Source organism: Amblyraja radiata, chromosome 16, assembly GCF_010909765.2.
Source record: "Amblyraja radiata isolate CabotCenter1 chromosome 16, sAmbRad1.1.pri, whole genome shotgun sequence".
Taxonomy (NCBI): domain Eukaryota; kingdom Metazoa; phylum Chordata; class Chondrichthyes; order Rajiformes; family Rajidae; genus Amblyraja; species Amblyraja radiata.
This window is the reverse complement of record NC_045971.1, coordinates 10,567,485-10,588,216: the sequence shown is the minus strand read 5'-3', so window position 1 is coordinate 10,588,216 and position 20,732 is coordinate 10,567,485. Positions and strand designations below refer to the sequence as shown.

Genomic DNA, 20,732 nt, shown 5'->3' with positions numbered 1-20,732 from the left:
GCGTTGGCATAACCAGCCTTCCAGCAGTACCACCCAGAATATAAAAAATTGTCCAGTGTAAAATTGTCCAACTTCCAGTATAGTCCCTGGTGGACTCTTGGGGAGGTACAAGGTACCAGCCGGCAGCGGCGGGGACAGTGGTGGGAGGCAGTACCAGCCGGCAGCGGCAGGGGCAGCACCGTCCCGGCAGCGGCGCTAGTACAGCCGCTCCTCCCGCGGGGCTGCTCTTGGGCCGTCCCCCCTCCCCTCCTTGTTCCGGAAGCCGGTGCCCGGCTACAGGTGCTGGAAATGGCGGCCGGTGACTGCGATGTGGCGATGGCTCCGGAGCCCGGCGCGATGTCGGAGGAGGACATGGAGAGGTAACGGGAGGGACGTGGTTGACGGGGGAGCCGGGAACCCTCCTTCCCCGGAGGGGAGAGCCCGGCTGAGTGGGGATGGAGGAGGCCAGGCCGCCGGCCTAGAGGGGAAGCCGAGCCGCGGCCTAACGGTGAACGAGAGCCGGGGGACAAGCTGCGGCCCCGGGCCACCAGCGCCGATCACCACACGGGCATCGAACCGCTTCCAATGCACCTGGAAACGGCAACCGCTGCGAAGAAAGTCCGAGGCTGAATCCAAGACCTGGGCCCCGATCCCTAAACGAAACTACAGCCTGAGATTTGAACGAAAATAGCGTTCAATCCCCTCAAGTATTCATTTAAAATGATCCCCACACTCCAGTTTATAACGCGGAGCCTTCATGTTACTTAAAACATTTGATTATATTTAAACTCTGATGTTGTAACTGCCTTTTGTTTATGTTGTTCCTATTTGGCGATAGATCGCGATTGTAATTTGTATACGTATTTATTTGTGGGCGACACTGATAATTAAGGCAGATTTTATAATAGCCAATTCATAAATCACTGTAGTTTGAGATTAGAAGCAATCTAATTGTTTCTGGTGCTGTCAATACCCACGTGGGAATTTGTATCAAGAAGGATACGGGAATCTTGCCTCCATGAAAGACTAGAACCTTCCACTAGAACCTTGCACATTAGATATTAATATGCTACTTGTAATTTTCCAGACATCAACTTTGTATATCACCTAGAAATCCTTTCAAGGTCTCAAATGGTTCTGCATTGATTTATTCGATCAGTACATATGGTCAAAATGTCCCAGACTTCACTACAACCAAAGATTACTCACTGCATTGATGGATTTTCGTTTGGTAATAGAAACAGCCCCATTGAAGGATGTGGAGGGTTTGGAAAGGAGGCAGAGGAGGTTTACCAGAATGATGTATGTATAGGAAGAAACTGCAGATACTGGTTTAAACTGAAGATAGACACAAGAAGCTGGAGTAACTCAGCGGGTCAGACAGCATCTCTGGAGAAAAGGAATAGGTTCCCTTCTTCAGACAGGTCTCAGCCCATCCAGAATGATGCTTGGATTAGAGGGTTTATTAGTTATAGCCCAGCCACTTTCCCTTTAGATATAATGTTCTTAAAAAATCAACGGAAAAATATTTCTTATGAAGATGTCCTCATTCTTCAGGGAACAGGGGTTCCCCTCTACCATAGATGAGGCTTTCATCAGGGTCTCTTCTATACCCCGTGACTCTACTCTCACTCCCCATCCCCCCCACTCGTAACAAGGACAGAGTCCCCCTTGTCCTCACCTTCCACCCTACCAGCCGTACAACAAATAATCCTCCGTCATTTTCGCCACCACTTGCCACAACGTGACCCCACCACTTGCCACATCTTCCTATCTCCTCCCCTGTCTGCTTTCCGCAGAGACCACTCCCTCCGTAACTCCCTGGTCAATTTGTCCCTTCCCACCCGAACCAGCCCCTCTCCGGGCACTTTCCCTTGCAACCACAAGAAATGCTACTTCTTGACTCCTTTCAAGGACCCAAGCAATCTTTCCAGCTGCAGCAGAGGTTCACCTGCACCTCCTCCAACCTCATCTATTGCATCCGCTGCTCTAGATGTCAGCTGCTCTACATCGCATAGGCTTGGCGATCACTTCGCCGAACACCTCCTCTCGGTTCGCAATAACCAACCTGATCTCCCGGTAGCTCAGCACTTCAACTCCCCCTCCCATTCCAAATCCGACCTTTCTGTCCTCGGCCTCCTCCACGGCCAGAGTGAGGACCACCGTAAATTGGAGGAGCAGCACCTCATATTTCGCTTGAGCAGTTTGCACCCCAGCGGTATGAACATTGACTTCTCTAATTTCAGGTAGTCCTTAATTTCTCCTCCCCTTCTCAGCTCTCCCTCAGCCCACTGGCTCCACCCCTTCCTTTCCTCTTCCCGCCCCCCCCCCCCCCCAGGATCAATGTTGGGATGAATGCACACAGCCCTTTTCCCAGGGTAATGGTATGACTATAAACTCTCTTGAACTCAAGGACTGGAGGGCATAGATTTAAGGTGAGACGGAAAAGATTTAATAGGAACTTGAGGGGCAACTTTTTGACACAGAAGTTGATGAGTATATGAAATGAGCTACCAGAGGAAATAGTTGAGGTAGGTATAATAACAGCATCTAAAATACATTTAGACAGGTACATGGATAGAAAATGTTTAGAGGGACATGGGCCAAATGGAGGTAAATGGGACTAGCTTAGATGGGGCACTTTGGTCAGCAATGGTAAGATTGTTTCCGTGCTGCGTGACTCTGATTCTAGAGTAGATCCCCTATTGTTAGTGATGTGTGTGTGGGGGATGGGGGGAGCTGCGATTGTAAATAAATATATTGCTGAGCAATTAAACGTACTTTAGATTTATTGGTTATCTGTCCTCCTTTATCTAAAGGAGGACAGATAACTTCACAAATATGTTTAGAAACGAAAGGTCTGATGAATGGGACAAACTGAAGAAGATCGCTCTTAATAAAGAGGTAGTGCTGGGGAAATTAATGAAGCTAAAGGCTGACAGTTTCTCATGGCCTATTACTCTGTATCCCATAATACTAAAGGAAGAGGCTCTGGGAATAGTAAATATATTGATCATCATTCAATATGCTTTGACCCTGAAGTAGTTCCTGAAGTTTGCAGACTGCCAAATGTAAGCCTAATATTTGAAAATCAAAGGAGTGGGAGTTACAGGTAACTATAGACCAATAACCCTAACATTATTGGCAGAGAAAATGCTGGTGTCTATTATATAACTATAAAAATGCTGGTGTATATTATACTAGCAGAACATTTGGAGAGCACAACAGGAGTGAACGGAATCGGTATTAGTTTATCAACGGGGAATCTGATAATTTTGTTTTGAGGATGTAACTGGTAGAATAGATAAGGAAAATCAATAGCGATACTGTATTTCAGTAAGCTTTTGATAAGGTCTCACAAGAGATTTAGGTGCTGAATTAAAGCACATGGGATTTAGGGTGTAATATACTGGGATGGATTGAGAAGTTGTTGACTAAAAGGAAATGGGAGTAGGGATAAGCAGGTGGGCAGACGGTGACTAGTGGAGTGCCACATGGATCAGTGAACAGGGCCGAGCTATTTACATTACATATCATCAATGATTTGGGTGAGGAAAGTAAATAACACTTGCAGGCTTGCCGACAACACAAAACGGAGTTCTGAAGAAGGGTCGGGACCCAAAATGTCACCCATTCCTTCTCTCCAGAGATGCTGCCTTTATCGCTGAGTTACTCCAGCATTTTGTGTCTATCTTCGATTTAAACCAGCATCTGCAGTTCTTTCCTACACAAAACTGAGAGATATCAATTGAAAGATGGATGCAAATGGGCTCCATTGTAATTTAGACAAGTTGGACAAATGCATTACAGATGCAGTTTAATGTGGATAAATATAATGTTATCCACTTTGGTGCAAACATGTAAAGGTTGATTATTATCTAAATATGGCGATGGATTGGGAAAGGGGAGTGTGTAGTGAAGCCTGAGTGTCCTTGTTTGCCTGTCAGTGAAATGAATCATCCGGGTACGGCAAGTGATTGGGACGGCAAATGGTATGATGGCCTTCAGTGCACAAGCTGGAGTTTTCGTGAGATGCCGGAGTTTCATGTGGATATTTTGGACGTCTTATTTGAGGAAGGAAGTTCGTCACAGAGAGGATGCAACAAAGTTTTACTATAAAGAATGGATGCTTGAGGGAGATTGGGTCGATTCGGCCTTGAGTATTGGAGCATGAGAGGGAATGTCACAGAAACATATGTTTCTAACGGGATTAGACAGACTATTTATTCCTGATGATTAGAGAGCCAGGACCTGGAATCACAGCTGCAGGATTCAGGGTGTGCCATTTAAAACAGATCTGGTGAAATGTCTTTGTCGAGTCGGTGGTGAACCTGTGGAATTATCTACCATTGAAGAGAAAGGAGACTGTCATGAAGTATATTCAGGAAGAAATTAGATGTATTTATTAATGCTACAGGGGTTAAGGAATATAGGAGGAAAGTAGCAACAGTGCACTGAAATGGATGAACAGCCATGATTACCTTGAATGGTTGCACAGACCTGAATGCCCCCCACCTGCCTGCTGTGTTTCTATGGGATGTAGCTGAAGTTTGTGGACATAACTAACTAAAGAGTAAAGCAGAACTACCTCTAGGAACTGAATGACCAATTCCCTTTCCAAAGTTCCATGTCACTCATTTTGATGTTCCTCAATATTTCAGTAATACGGAGCTTATCTCAAATGTAGGTTTTTATTTACAAAATTGTTTACTCCTTGCAATATTCAATGTAAAATAATGTAGTATGCTTCCACTATGTTTTCATAGAACTATGCACTTTCCATTTGATAGTCTGTACGGTCCTGTGCACATTTTTATCACCTGTATATTTTTTTACGTTCAGATTCTGAAAGAATTATGCATTGAGGGTTATATTTGTAGATTGAATGACCTGTTTAGCAATTTTCTTGCCATTATTCTATATAGAACAGTGCAGAACAGGAGCATGCCCTTCAACCCGCATGTCTGTGCTATCCATGATCCTAAACTATCCCATCTGCTTGTACATGGTCCATATCCCGCTATTCCCTGCCTGCTTGTTTTCTTAAATGTTGATGTCATGTCTGATTCTGCATCTCCCTTGGCAGTGCATTTCAGGTACTTACCACTCACTGTACAAATAATACGTTGCGTGACAAATGTATGTTAAAGTTATCCCCTATCACCTTAAACCTATGCCCTTTAGTATCTGATGTTTCCATCTTGGGGGGAAAAAAGATTTAACTGTCACCCATTTATATTTCTCATAATTTTCTAAAATTCTGTCAAAATTCTTCTCAGCCTCTGACACTCCAGAAAAAAGAATCCAAGTTTGCTCAACTTTTTATTGTCGCTAATATACTCCAATCCAGGCAAAATCCTAATAAACCTTTTCTGAATCCCCTCCAAAGCCTCCACATCCTTCCTGCAGTGTGGTGATCAGAACTGCATGCACTGCTCCAAATCTGATCTAACTAAAGTTCTATACTGCTGCAACATGATTCTCCAACTTTTATGTGTAAGAAAGAACTGCAAATGCTGGTTTAAATCGAAGAATGACACAAACTGCTGGAGTAACTCAGCGGGACAGGCAGCATCTCTGGAGAGAAGGAATGGGTGACGTTTCGGGTCGAGACCCTTTTTCTAACTTTTATAGTAGGTGCCTTGACCAAGTGCCTTGACCTTCTTTACTACCCCATCCACTTGTATTGCCTCCTTCAGAGAACTATGGTGTTCACTCCAAGATATCTCTAGTACATTAATGCTCTGTAGGGACTGTAAACATTTATCTTGCATTTGACTTCCTAAAATGCATCACCTCACACTGGTCCAGATTAAAATCTCCTTGCCATTTCCCACCCAAATTTCCAACTGATCTGATTCCTGTTGTGTCCTTTCTCATAACCTTTCTCACTATCCACAACTCCACCAATTTTCATGCCATCTGCAAATATACTGATCATATCATTTACATTTTTGTCCAAATCATAAATATATATGACAAAAAATAGAGGTCCCAATGCTAACCTTTGATGAACACCTCATGTCAGACCCTCAGAACGAAAAACATCCTTCTGTCTTCTATAATCAAACTAATTTCAGATCCTTTTTACCAACTGATTATGGGCTTTTAAATTATTATCATTTTTCTATTTTGTATTTTAAACGTTGTTATAAATTTTCTGCATCATCTTTTCCTGTAGGGCATCACATGCTCTAACAATTCTCTAAAGAAAACACTCTCTGTTAATTTACGATGGTCCTAAATTTATGTTGATGTCTCATTTCCAATTAATCAGTTTATGAAAGTAGATTATTCCCATTTATTTCAAACTTTAAAGGCAATATCACCGAGTCAGTTATACAGCATTGAAACAGGCCCTTCAGCCCAATTCATCCATTCCAATCAAGGCACCTACCTCAGTTTGTCCCATTTGCCTGCATTTGGCCCATATCCCCAAAAGCTTTCTTATCCATGTATGTCCAAATGTCTCTTTAAAAAATTGTAATTATACCTGCCTCTGCCACTTTATCTGACAGTTCATTCCATATACCCATCAGCCACTATGTGGAAAAATTTGCCCATCAGATTCCCTTTCATTTTCCCCTGCTCACCTTAAACTATGCCCTCTAGTTTTATACTTCCCCAAAAAAAGTCTCACAAATTTATAAACTTCTGTAAGATAACCTCTCAGCCTCCCTTGCTCCGGAGAAAACAGCCCCAGCCTACCCAGTTTTAAATTATAACTCAATCTCTCCCATCCTGGTAAACTACTTTTCTTGTGCAATCTTTACTGCGTTCTCTCTAGCTTAATCTGTCCTATAGCATGCAACCAGAACTGCACACAATGCTTCAAGTGCAGTCTCACCAACTCTTGTATTCAATGCCTCAACGGATTAAAAACAAGATTGCCATACATCATCTTCACCGTCCTGTTTATCTGTGCCACTACCGCTAAGGAAATATGCATTTGTACCCCTAGGTTTCTCTCCACTATTGCCCTGAGCTCTGCCATGCACTGTATAGACAGGGATTTGTACATTGATACAGGTGCACAACCTTTTATCCGAAGATCCAAATAACGAAAACCTCCGAATAGCGGCCATTTTTTCGGTCCTTGAAGAAAGGTCCTTGAAAACGTTCACCGAGGGCGGCCCGCAGAGGTGACAGCGGAACCTCCGGTCGGTCCTCGAAGAAAGGGGAACTAAATCCCCATTCATAAAAGAGAAGATGAGGGTATATTGCGCGGGAGGGTTAATAATTGACAATATGCTGCTGCCTGCCCGCTGAGTTAAAAAGTTCCCACGGTAGACTCACGATATACAGTGTTTCGTGAGTCTTGCGTGGGAACTTTTTAACTCAGCGGGGCAGGCAGCAGCAGATTGTCGCTCGCTTCAGTTTCACCTCACCTACACCCCTCTGCTTCCCGGCCATGTGTGTGACCCCTTCCCTCCCCTCTCCAGCTCCCCGCCCATTGCACCGGCGCGGGGGCTTTGCACTGTCTTCACGTCGGCGATTGCAGCAGGACCGTGCCAGGACCAATTGGACACCGACCCCCAGGCCCACCGCAAGCATGGAGATCCCAGAGACCCACAGCCAACAGCAGCCCAGCCCCACTCCAACTACAGAGGAACCTGGGTTGCGGATGACGGGGCGCAGCTCGGGGCGTCGTAGGGGCCCATCGGGGAGCGGCCACTCAAAGCCACGCCGGGAGATGTAGGGCCCTGCCCCGGTCTTGATGTTGGAGCCCCCGGCGGGCGCTAGCAAGTCCGCGGCAATTTACAGCCGCGCCGGGCGTTGTAAGGCCCCCCTCCAGGTCACTCTCAACCTCTATGATGTTTGCTCTCAACCCCGTAATTCGGGCGGGAGAAGTCGCCACTGCCGGTGCCCCGCAAAGCAGTCTCCCACCGGAGACCCGCGAGCTCCCGGTGTCACCATCCACCGGAGTCGGGTCGCAGCAGCTCGCCCCCGCAGCTCTCAACGCTCCGAAGCTGGCTAGCTCCACGGAGGTAGGTCCGTAGGTCCACAGCTCCCACCGCCGCCCACCGACCCCCAGGCCCACTGCAAGCACGGAGATCCCAGAGATCCCAGAGACCCACAGTCAGCAGCAACTCCAGCCCAGCCCCGCTCCAACTCCAGAGGAACACGTAGGGGCAGAAGCTGATGGTGTGCAAGGTACGTCTTGTTCTTGGGGTGGCGGATGAGGGGGCGCAGCTCGGGCTGTGGGCGAACTGCCACTTGTCGCTGTAGCGGCCAAAGATCATAGAGGAGCTCCTCTATGATCTTTGGTAGCGGCCCATCGGGGAGCGGATTCCTCTGGAGGGCGAGGGGGGTATTGTGCTGTTTGATCGCCCCCTGCTATCCCAGGGACAGGGAGACACAGCGGCTTTTTAGACTGGTGGGCAATCACTTCCAAAGTTCTGCCCACACAGTCAGTACACTTCTACACTGTATTTCATACAAACATTTATTCTGCAAGAAAAAACGACATTGAAGACTCAAACTCGCGATCGAGTAACTGCCAGGATCAAGGCGCAAACTCGTGACCTTGCGGATATGAGCCGAGCACTCTACCACTGAGCCAGCCATTAAAATCTACGCTAAAAAATTTCCATTCCGAAGACCGACAAATTCTGAATTACGAAAAGTGTCTGGTCCCAAGGCTTTCGGATAAAAGGTTGTGCACCTGTAGTGAAAAGTACATAGAGGACCATATATTCAGTTAGAGACGTGCATATTGGGATTTACTCATAAACATTAAGTTTACTAATTTCCAATTCACCAACCTATGAAAGTAGATTATCCCCATTTATTTCAAACTTTAGTATCATTGGATCACAGCACAGAAGCAGACTCTTTGGCCCAATTGGTTAATGGGTTCATTAAGTCATTTCTTATCATTTTCTCCATTTCAATTGGTTTAGGAAAACTTTCATTTCACTGAAATGGCCTATCATGGTGAGATTTTACTGGTCTCTGTTGACATGGAGCTAAATAAGTTAAATTACATCATCTTAGAGCTTCAGGAGACAAAGGGTGGTTACATAGATACATAGACAATAGGTGCAGGAGTAGGCCATTTGGTCCTTCATGGCTGAGCATCCACAATCAGTACCTTGTTCCTGCCTTCTCCCTTTACCCCTTGATTCTGCTAGTCTTAAGAGCTCTATCTAACTCTCTTTTGAATGTATCCAGTGAATCAGCCTCCACTGCCTTCTGTGGCAGAGAATTCCACAAATTCACAACTCTGTGTGAAAAAGTTTTTCCTCATCTCAGTTCTAAATGGCCTACCCCTTATTCTTAAACTGTGGCCCCTGGTTCTGAACTCCCCCAACATCGGGAACTTGTTTCCTGCATCTAGCGTGTCCAATCCCTTAATAATTTTATATGTTTCTATAAGATTCCCTCTCATTCTTCTAAATTCCAGTGAAAACGGGCCCAGTCGCTCTTTTCTTTCATCATATGACAGTCCCGCCATCCCAGGAATTAACTTTGTGAACCTACGCTGCACTCAATAGCAAGAATGTACTTCCTCAAATTAGGTTACAGCTCCATGGAAACAACTCAATCAACACTTCACATCTTCGTATAGGCTGTTAGATACATGACACTATTTCAGTTTATTGAATTCTAATTGTAATACGTAATTGAGTTGAAACAAGGTTATATTGTTAATCATTCTACAGTTAGGAACAATCAATTATATTTCAGTTTGGAAAATTCTTTCCGACTTGCTCTGGCTGTAGAGGGTTCCTAATGGATTCCTGAAGATAGTTTTTTTTCCTTGAATGCCCCCATTGCTTTGGTTGGGTAGCTCACTGCGCAATGTAGAACTGAGTCTACAAGGTTCACGTGATACCTTCGGTTGATCCCTGTTTTTCTTCGGAAGTCTTTGTCCAGGATGTGAGGGAGAGAAGCATTCAGAGTTTCCACTTTTGAATATTGTTCTTTTGCCCTTGTTAATTAGGATTGCACATGTTTATGTCAGCAAACAAATCGCCAGTTATAGGGTGTCTTCTCTGGTGATACTCTGCCAGGCCTGTATTGCAACCATCTTTAGTTTATGCTTGTTTTGGGGGCTAGTCCCCTTCAATTTTCTTGAGCAGATAGGATGTGTCTATACACTTCAGAATTCATCATGCTACTACCATCAGCAATTGTATCATCAATGAAGATAAGTGAGCCAGTACCTTCAGCAGCCATACATGCCTAGGCCATAACACCCCCACCACCATGTTTCACAGATGAGGTGGTATGCTTTGGATCTTGGGCAGCTCCTTCTCTAAGTTAATCTTCATATCATCTGTCCACAAGACCTTTTTTCCAGAACTGTGGTTGCTCTTTTAAGTACTTCTTGGCAAACTGTAACCCGGCCATCCTATTTTTGCGGCTAACCAGTGGTTTACATCTTGCAGTGTAGACTCTGTATTTCTTTTCATGAAGTCTTCTGTGGACAGTGGTCATTGACAAATCCACACCTGACTCCTGGAGTCTCTGATCTGTCGGCAGGTGTTTGGGGATTTTTCTCTAATATAGTGAGAATTCCTATGTCATTAGCTGTGGAGGTCTTCTTTCATATTAAAGTATATTAGCAAATGTATCTATTTCTCTATTTTGATGAATCTCATCTTTTTGAAACTTTAGGCAAACTTCAGCAAAACTCACAATAAACAATCCCACTAGTGACCATTGCTGTCATTAATTTAGGCAATTAACATTGTGAAATTTAACTGAGTTAGTTTGCATTTCCTGCAACTGTTTACATCGCCTTGTGATGTCTGGCGGATCAGTTACACATAACTGTTACATGTTCACACCAAGGATGATTTGTGAATGTGGAGATAGTAATTCAAGTTGCAGTTTTCACAAAGGCAGAGAGAGAGAGAGAGAGAGAGAGAGAGAGAGAGAGAGAGAGAGAGAGAGAGAGAGAGAGAGATCAACTATCAACTATCCATTTAAACTTAATCTACATTCATTACATTTTTATAGTTTTTAAATTCACATCAACTCTCCACAGGTTCTACTAGTCACCCACACACTAGGGGAATTTACTGTAGCCAAATAACCTACCAACCTACACGTCCTTGGGATGGGGGAGGAGCATCAGGAGGTAATACAGTCCACAGGAGGAATATGCAAAATCCACACAGACAGCACCCATGTCAGGATTGAATCTGGGTCTCTGTTGGCTCTACTAGTCATATTATTTCCTGTCACTCTTACATTGTTCAACAATAATCGTTTACTAAAACATTACAAATTAATCTTTTCTATATAATTAATATGATGCAAATTACTATTTTGAATTATCAGCTAAACTAAATGTTTCCAGTTGTTCTCGAGATGCTGATAGTATTTTGGTAGCACAATCTTGAAGTTGGCCTGGTTGAAGACCTTGGGTGTTATGAACACGACCTTGGGTTCTTTCATGACCTGTGACTCCCATTACCATTAGTTACACAAGATGTTGATTATGCCAGCAAAGTGTTATCATCTTTCCAACCACCTGTTTTTTTTTTGTTGTTGTTGTATGAAGGAACTCATACAACAACTGCCTAACATGTAACCTGTGTAAACAATGAGGAGAAAACACGGTAATTATATAAATCTGGTTTTGAGGAGCTGTGCAGTTCTGAGACTATCATGGCATTTGGTAACCTGAAACATTTGAATCAATCCTTAAATAAAATCGAAATTCAAAAACAAGTAACACAACAAGTGAGGCAGTGTGTTTGGAGAGAGAAATGATTACAACGACCGAAGACCAGAACGCGCCCCGGTAGGTCCAACTCGCCCCACAGGCCTCGCAGGGGACTGCAGTGAAGCCGGGCGACGAGGCCTGTCTGGGCCGAAGGAGCCTCAGCTGGAGGCGGCGATGGGTGCCTGTGTGGTGGCAGTGGGGGACTCGCAGGCGGCAGTGGGGGCAACGGGAGCCTCAGTGGTGGTGGGGCCTTGTGGTCGATGAGTGTGAGGGGTGAGGAGGGGAAGACAACGCCGTCTCAGCGTGGGGGAACTGCCGTGAAGAACAATGGAGGACCCGACTTGGGGTGAACCACTGTGAGGGACAGTGGGAGAATGAAGGGGGACCCGGTGTAGGGGGGGGGGGGGCACTCTAGTGTAGAATCCTCTGCCCAGGGGATAAGTTGTGACAGTCAACACACAAGGTACACAATTTCCCTCCGGGGATGAATAAAGTTTTATCGTATCATACCTTTCATCAGAATTGGAAACGGGAGTAAACAAATGCAGAATAAAAAAACTGCAGATACTGAAACTTTATTTGCGTTGCATTTATTGCATTCATCAGCTCATTCTCCACAATTCCCACCAAGCTTGAACCACTAGATACATCTACCCTTGTTCATTTTTGAGTATTTGGCTGGGAACATTCCCTTCCTGACTCACTGGACCACACTTCTATTTCCATCAACCACCTCTCCCACGGTACTTTATTTTGCAACTAGAGGCGATACAACAAGATGTCCTTTCCCATCTTCCCTTCCCACCATCCAGGGACCCAAACATTCACTTCACTTCTAATATGGTGTACTGCATTCAGTGTTTGGAAAATCCAAGTGCAGATTTTGTGATTGCTTTGCAGAGCTCTTGCTTTCAATCCACCCTTTGCCTGCCACCTTTAATTCTCCATCCCTCTCCCACTCTGACATTGGTCTGTACTGTACTGTTACAAGGGTGTCCAATGCAAGCTCGAGGAATAGCATCTCATTTGGTGGCCGATTAGGAGAAGGGGAGATGCAACGAGACCTGGGTGTCATGGTACACCAGTTATTGAAAGTAGGCATGCAGGTGCAGCAGGCAGTGAAGAAAGCGAATGGTATGTTAGCATTCATAGCAAAAGGATTTGAGTATAGGAGCTGGGAGGTTCTACTGCAGTTGTACAGGGTCTTGGTGAGACCACACCTGGAGTATTGCGTACAGTTTTGGTCTCCATATCTGAGGAAGGACATTATTGCCATAGAGGGAGTGCAGAGAAGGTTCACCAGACTGATTCCTGGGATGTCAGGACTTTCATATGAAGACAGACTGGATAGACTCGGCTTGTACTCGCTAGAATTTAGGAGATTGAGGGGGGATCTTATAGAAACTTACAAAATTCTTAAGGGGTTGGACAGGCTAGATGCAGGAGGATTGTTCCCGATGTTGGGGAAGTCCAGGACAAGGGATCACAGCTTAAGGATAGAGGGGAAATCCTTTAAGACCGAGATGAGAAAAACATTTTTCTGGAACTCTGCCACAGAAGGTAGTTGAGGCCAGTTCATTGGTTATATTTAAGAGTGAGTTAGATGTGGCCCTTGTGGCTAAAGGGATCAGGGGGTATGGAGAGAAGGCAGGTACGGGATACTGAGTTGGATGATCAGCCATGATCATATTGAATGGCGGTGCAGGCTCGAAGGGCCGAATGGCCTACTCCTGCACCTATTTTCTATGTATCTATTTGTCTGTATCATTCATTCATTTGTGACATTGACATGGTTCTTTTCCCACTTTTTTTTCTTTCCTCTGGAGTGGAGGATAGATATGGCTTCCTGCTCAGCATTTCACCACATCTACATTTTTTCCAATGTTCTCACTCTCCATCTGCTCCCATTTGCCCACCGGCCAGAAATCTTTGTTTATAGTTTATGCCCCTAGTCAACCTGGTTTAATCTTCTTGGAGACATCCCTCTCCCCCACCCTCCCTGTAGCCTAAAAATCTTCTTTTCTCTCTTTTTCCTTTCTGTTGGTCTTTGACCTGAAGTGATAATTCTGTTTCTCTTTGCACAAATGTGTCTTGAGCTACATAGTATTCACAGCATTTTTTGTTCTTATTAACTCGAGAAAACAGGGTTTTTTTAAGTGCAGAGAACGGAAGGGATGCGAAGAATGAATGTCTGTGATTGGATAGAGACTAGGTTTATCCAGGTTGACACATACGTTGCGGGTGCCATTTGAGCGGTGGTGGAATAGTTGTTCTATCAGGAAGTGTGTCAAGATAGAGGGAGGTGCATAAGGACAGTAAAAAGAAAACAAACTGCTGGGACGGACACAGACTACAGTAGTTGCAGGAATTTAAAATAAAGGAAAACTGGGAATATTCAGTTTGAGGTCTGTTGAGGGAAACCAATCGAGATAATGCTGCAGGAGGAAAATCTTGCATCAGAAGAACTAGCCAGATATGACAGCAAAGAAAATACATTACCTTAATGGCTGAAGCATGCCTTGACAAAATATGTTACCTGGGCGTTCGCCCATTTCCTTTCTCTGCTCCTCTCTTCCCCGTGGCCCACCTGGATGCACCATTTCTTCCTTTCCCCTTATCCCCCCCCCTTCACCTATATTCCTTCCTCTGGATTCACATTCTGTGCCTCTTCTACCCTCATCCCCATATCTTACACCATGTCTTTTCATCTCTGGCCTTTGTTCAATCATCCTCCAATCAAACATCCCCCTCCCCTGTATCCACCTATCACTTGCTGGAATTTGTCTTGCCCCTACTTCTTCCAGCTTTTTCCCCCAGACTACAATCAGTCTGAAGAAGGGTTCTGATCCAAAGCGTCAGCCATCCATGTTTTCCAGAGTGGCTGCCTGACCTATTAAGTTACTCCAGCACTTTTTTTATAAACCAGCATCTGCAGTTCCTCGTGTCCACCCAGGTGTCTGTTGGAAGCCCAACATAGTTATACTCTGAGGCCTAACGGAATTTAGGGATATGGGGAGAAAGCAGAAATGGGGTACTAATTTTGGATGATCAGCCATATTGAAGGGCCTATTCCTGCACCTATTTTCTATATTTCTATATCAGTCATCCCGAGATTTATTTATTTACGTGTGTGTGTGTGTGTAAATATATATATATACATATATACCCATATCCATCTATTTATTTATTTATTTACCGGTCTTCTTCATAACGTTTCTGTGGAAGCTTTGCTTACTAGTTTCCTTAAAAAATCTGTGCAAACCACATATACAAATAAAAAACACTGCAAAGAGATTCAGAACTATGTTTCCAATATAACCACACTATTGGGGGGAAAAAAGCCTGGTTGAATGGGTATCCTTGGAATTGCAAAGGTATTTGACGAGATGGAAATAAAGCTAATGATCTCGATGATAAACACAAAATGCTGGAGCAACTCATGGGTCAGGCAACATCTCTGCAGAAAAGGAATAGGTGATGTTTTGGATCAAGCAATCTGAAGAAAGGTCTCGACCCGAAACTTCGAAGGGCCAAATGGCCTGCTCCTGCACCTATTGTCTATTGTCTCGTATTCCTTTTCTCCAGAGATGCTGCCTTACTCCAGCATTTTGTGCCTATCTTTGGTGTAAAGCAGGATCTGCAGTTCCTTCCTACAACTGATGATCTCAATGTTGCGTACAGAGTTGAAGTAATGGTGCTCATCCCTGATCCTAACAATACTCTCACAATGATCTGTTGATTTTTGGTTTGCATTTCCCATTTTCTAGCAGTAATGATAACCTAGATAACATTTGAAGGCCTTAGCAAAATTGATGCCATTGAGCAAATTGAGCTGTGAGTTAAATTGATGGGTTCTCCCAGAAAGCACACTGGAAGGAAAATGTACAACTTATAATTAGTATTTTAAGCAACTAACAAAACAGGAAATAAAGAAGATACACACAAAATAGAAATATCAGTAGAAGAGAATCAAGGAATTGTAATGCACACAAATTCAAATTTTAAAGACAGAATATTTGCAAATTAGTACTTATAGCTGCGTTAAAAATGTTTCCGACTTTGTACAACACTGTAAACTTTTTCAATCATCAGAGTAGTTGGTAAAAATCCAAATTACTCATCGCATATTTATTTTTATTATTCAAAATTCTGCCATCAAATTTAAAATGTGAGCCACTTCTGTGATTTTTCAAAAACCTTAACGAGAATGTCACTGATTAATCTTATAAGGAGTTATGGAGAGACATTTTGCTTCTCCTGTGACTGGTGCTGATGTATGATCTCCCCAAGGCTACAAGGGATGCCAAGAGAATCTTGCAAAAAGTAGATGCCATGCTACAATGGCAGGTCCTGAATACCATTGTGATTACAGGCCGAAGTCATGTAAGGCATCTCTTGCAACTGGATGTTCTTAATGCCTTTTCTACCTGTCCTGCAATTCAACTCCTGAACTATCACCTCTTGCACGCCCCATTCTCGGAGGTGCTGCCATATACTCTTAAGGGCCTGTCCCACTTGCGTGTCCTTGGCACGCAAATTACACGACCTCATGGTCGCGTTGAGCCGTGACGGTCCCGCGAAGGTCGGGCGCGATTACATGCGTACGCACAGCATCTGTAGCGAGTGACGTCATTTGAAGATGGACACAAAGCTGGAGTAACTCAGCGGGACTGGCAACATCTCTAGAGAGAAGCAATGGATGACGTTTCGTGTCGAGACTCTTCTTCAGTCTGAAAAGAAGGTTCTTGACCCGAAACGTCACCCATTGCTTCTCTCCAGAGATGCTGCCGGTCCCGCTGAGTTACTCCAGCATTTGGTGTCTATCTTCAATTTTCTTGGCCCCGCTCTGGGAGTAGAAGTGGGGGCGGATCCGGACCGCAACGGCCGTGAGCCCCAGGCCGAGTTCGACGATCATTTGCCTGCTTCTGCTGCTGTTGAAGGTGAGACGTCGCGTCGCGCCAGGCTCTTGGGCCTGTCCCACTTTGGCCGTCAGTTCCGCGACAGGTCGTTGGCGCACGAAGATTTTGTTCACTACAAAAATTTTGGGGCCCCGCGCAATGTCGCGCACAACTACATACCCCTCAGCGCTTCTAATCGGGACCGGCCCCGCGCGGTTATACGATGCCCGTGCGCCTCAACGCGACCACGAGTTCGCGTAATTTGCGTGCCAGGGACACGTAAGTGGGACAGGCCCTTTACTCCTAACTCTCTATCTCATTGGTTATTCTATTATTGTACATTTACCATTCTGCTTTTTGCAGTTACCATTATATTTAGTGCTGTATTTTTCTTACTGTATTCTGTTTACTCTGCTGGTTTCATGTGAACAAAGACTTTCATCGCACCCTGGTACATAAGCCAATAAACTAATCTACATCTAATCTGATATTTAACTGGAGTTTAGATAATCATTAGGGAATAAGTGAGCAGATCTTTGCTGATTGATTTGGAAGGAATGAAGTAACTGAGAAGATGGTGTTGATTGAAAGATAAGTCAGGACATCACAGAAGCTCGGACACTCTTCTTTGCAAGTACCATTGGATCTTTCACATGCTTGCTCAGTGCTGTGCTGAAATATTAGCCTAGATTAGAGTTGGATTTGAACTTGCAACTTTCTGACCACCAGGCATTCGATTCATTTCCGACCATATGTGGAGAGATTCCTGGACCAACTACATGGACATTCAGCCGTAGTTAATATAAAATGGCCATCAATTTGAGAGAGTGGTTGAGTTTGGGGAGCTATGAAGCACTTTAGAGTGGGAGATTTAATCACAACTACTTAAATGTGTGTATTGCTTTAAATGGACGTCCCAAAGATATTAGAAATGGAAATGGATGAGATTAATAACCAAAAGTACTTACGAGATATATAATGTAAAGGTTGCAACAATGGCTTCTATTGATGGAGTTCTAGGTGATACCATTTTTGGTTAGTTTCGAGCAGATTGGTTCGAGAGCAATTCTTCTTGGTTCCAGGTGTGTGCTGCCCTATCATTACACTGCAATTCTGAGCCATGACTCAACATATCTGGCATTGAATGGCCTGGTACCATGTGGAAGCATAATTGTGAATCACTTGTGCCAAAGATATCCTTTAAATATTGATGCTGCTGCTGATTCCTGGGAGATTACCATCTTTATTTCAGTGCTATTAACCACAAAAGACCCAGATGTCAGCAGTTAATATTATGCTCGTAAAGTAAAAATGACTTTTAATCTGCATTCAACGAAGTCAGAATCTATTCTGGGTTTTTGCTGTTGACATATGAGATAGGTTGTCTGTTCCCCTCTACTAAATGCTATTTTTAATGAGGGCAAAGATCTCGCAAGAAGTAGTATTTTAATTTGTAAAGCAATCAAATAAAAGTTTTAGCTGCTGATGGATTCTTTGGAAAGTAATAACATTATATTGTTACTGAGTTATAATCAAATGTGGCACTAAAAGGTTACCCCCACCGATCAAATCAAATTCGCCTGAAGCATTGTCTCTGGGTTTAACTGGTTAAACCCTTTACCCTTTACCCTTTATCATTTCTTTGAATGTATTCTATCCATGTCATCATTAATTGCAGGGAGACAAAAATGCTGGTGAAACTCAGCAGGTGAGGCAGCATCTATGGAGTGAAGGAAATAGGCAACGTTTCGGGCCGAAACCCATGCATTTTTGGCGAACAAATTGACTTGAAGGCCAATTGTTTGTTGTGTTAACTCTTAATGTCTGTGACTAAAATGAAGGTGGTGTTTTGGTTTTTTTTTCAGGCAAACCCATATTAAAAACAAATATAACATTACTAGAAGGAGTCGTTTTTTTTGAGGAGTCTTTCGTTTAGCGTATAATTTTACCATCTACCAATCCATTTGGGAGTCTGGAAATGCGGGGATGGCTTCTAAGATTACTGTTTCTATGTATAGATGGAGCTCTTTGGTATGTCATACACTTGTCAAGGACATACATGTACTGTGGTATTTATTTATGTTACTTCAGCCAGACATCTTGATTTCCTTGCAACTAAGGCGACATTGCAAAAGTCTTTTAGGGACATTTCTCTTTACAATATCCCATCATTATTCATTATTTCTCATAATTATTTGCCTCAATGTGTCCTGGAAAAATACCTCTTGCTTATTTATCATTATGGTCATTATTTTTCTCGAATTGTTTTCCCCTCAACAAAGAATTTGCTGGAAATGAGAGTCACATTTTAAAATGGCTATGCAACAATTCACAAACTTTGCTCATGATGTCACTTGAAATATCTTTTGCTTTCAGTGCTAACTTATTCACCACATATTGGCTCGTTCCCAGCAATTTTAATTCCAACTAGATTTTCAACTTTTATTTTTCTTTCCATCTCAACTTTGGCTACGAGACATTTCCATCCTGACTTTTTCGGAAATAGGGAGACAGGGTGAGCATTTAAGGACTGAAATCTCCTGCCGTTCCTCCTTTTCATCGGCATTTTGGTCTCATGCCTCAAGGCAATGGGTTTTGGTATCATTGTGAAGTGAGCAGTCCTTGAGAATCCTACAATTGTCCTCTCTCGCTCTGCCAGGGGGAAGAATAGCGTGGCTGTGGATCATGGTGTCTCTATGATCTCCGTAATACAGTACTGAGCTGCAAATTGCGAAATGTTACTGATTGGTTCCTAACACCAGCATGGAAATCTGGAAGCATAGGACTTGGTGAATACATGGGCCTTCATTGCTATTGATCGCCTTACTCTATTCACTCCTTTGTCATTGTGCTATTTTTTTTACAATTGTTTGTGGATGTGGAGACCACAGGAAGGGATTTTGTCTTCCCCTTGCCTTTGTAAATGCTCTACATATGTTTTATTTAATAGTTTTAGACTATTTTGTTCCCCATATCTGGTCAGCCTAAGAAAACATTGTCTGGTTGGTCAAGAGTCTTCAGTTTTACAGCAACTTCAAAGAATGTAAATGTCAACCATATTATCAGAGCGCACAATTAGGACTGGCAGGTTCCTTTCTCAAACACCATTGTCCAACCATATTGAAGTTACATCATTCAAAGGCGCAAATATGTCATTGAAATCTTTCATGTCCCATGTTATGAATGACTTGTCCAGCAGGAATTCAACTCTACGCAAACACATTTTTTAAAAGCATTTTTCAAGCTGGTTTTAATAATAACAAAATGGTTCATGATATTCATTAATGACTGGATACAGTACATATTCCATTAGTTTAATTATGGGTAGTGTAATGGGCCTGTCCCACTTAGGCGACTGCAGGAGACTATGCAGGTGGTTGCCGGGGAGTCTCCTTCATGGTCGTGAGGAGTTCCCGCATTGTGGGCACTAGTCGCGGCCTCATTATGGTTGCCGCAAATTTTACAACATGGGGAAAAATTAGCGGCGACTAGAATGAAGTCGTCATGGCGAGTAGCGACAATTCTCATGTCGTAGGTGGATCGCCAGGAGGTTGAAGGTTCTCGTAGGTTGTAGCCGATGCTGATCGGTGTATTTCATTGGGGAAATAAAAACATAAGCAGTAGTTTTCAGAACTAAGGATAACCGACCAGTAATGTTAAATGTCCACCGAGCTTCACAGCCGTGTATCTCTGGCTTCTTAAAAGTTGTCTCCAGTCCTTCTCCCCCCCCCCCCCTCTTTTAAAGGATTTACAGTACACTGTGCTTCAGATGTCTTAATTACAGCGCCAACCTTCCTGTTCATCGTGGTATCACCTTGGCTTTGCACCGTGTGAATTTCATTCGGACAGTGCACCCCCGCTTGCCCTGTTCCCTGCCTGCATAACGGGCTGGTGAAGGAAGCGATGTGTGTGTGTTCCACTCTGACAGTCGCCGTTCCAGTTGCCAGTTTTTTAGGCGACGGTCGGCAACATGACTGTCGCCTGAAAAATCGCCTAAATGGGACAGGCCCATAAGGGTGATTATTCAATGAAATTAAAGAATTCTAATGCATTTCGTTGTCTCTGTACTGTACACTGACAATGACAATTAAAATTAAAATTGAATCTGAATGTTTATATAGAGAGCTATAATACGAGTTACTGTAGAAAACGGCCATTTCTAACCCACAGAGAAA

General features: G+C 43.7%; 1 protein-coding gene across 1 annotated transcript in view; it reads left to right on the top strand.

Moving 5' to 3' along the window:
* Positions 1-202: 202 nt before the first annotated feature.
* dnajc7 (DnaJ heat shock protein family (Hsp40) member C7) overlaps positions 203-20,732 on the top strand; it is a 45,042-nt gene continuing 24,512 nt past the window's right edge. The window contains exon 1 of the mRNA XM_033035069.1: positions 203-359. Within this exon, the coding sequence (XP_032890960.1) occupies positions 289-359 (71 nt within the window). The 5' untranslated portion in view covers positions 203-288. The remainder of the gene's footprint in view (positions 360-20,732) is intronic.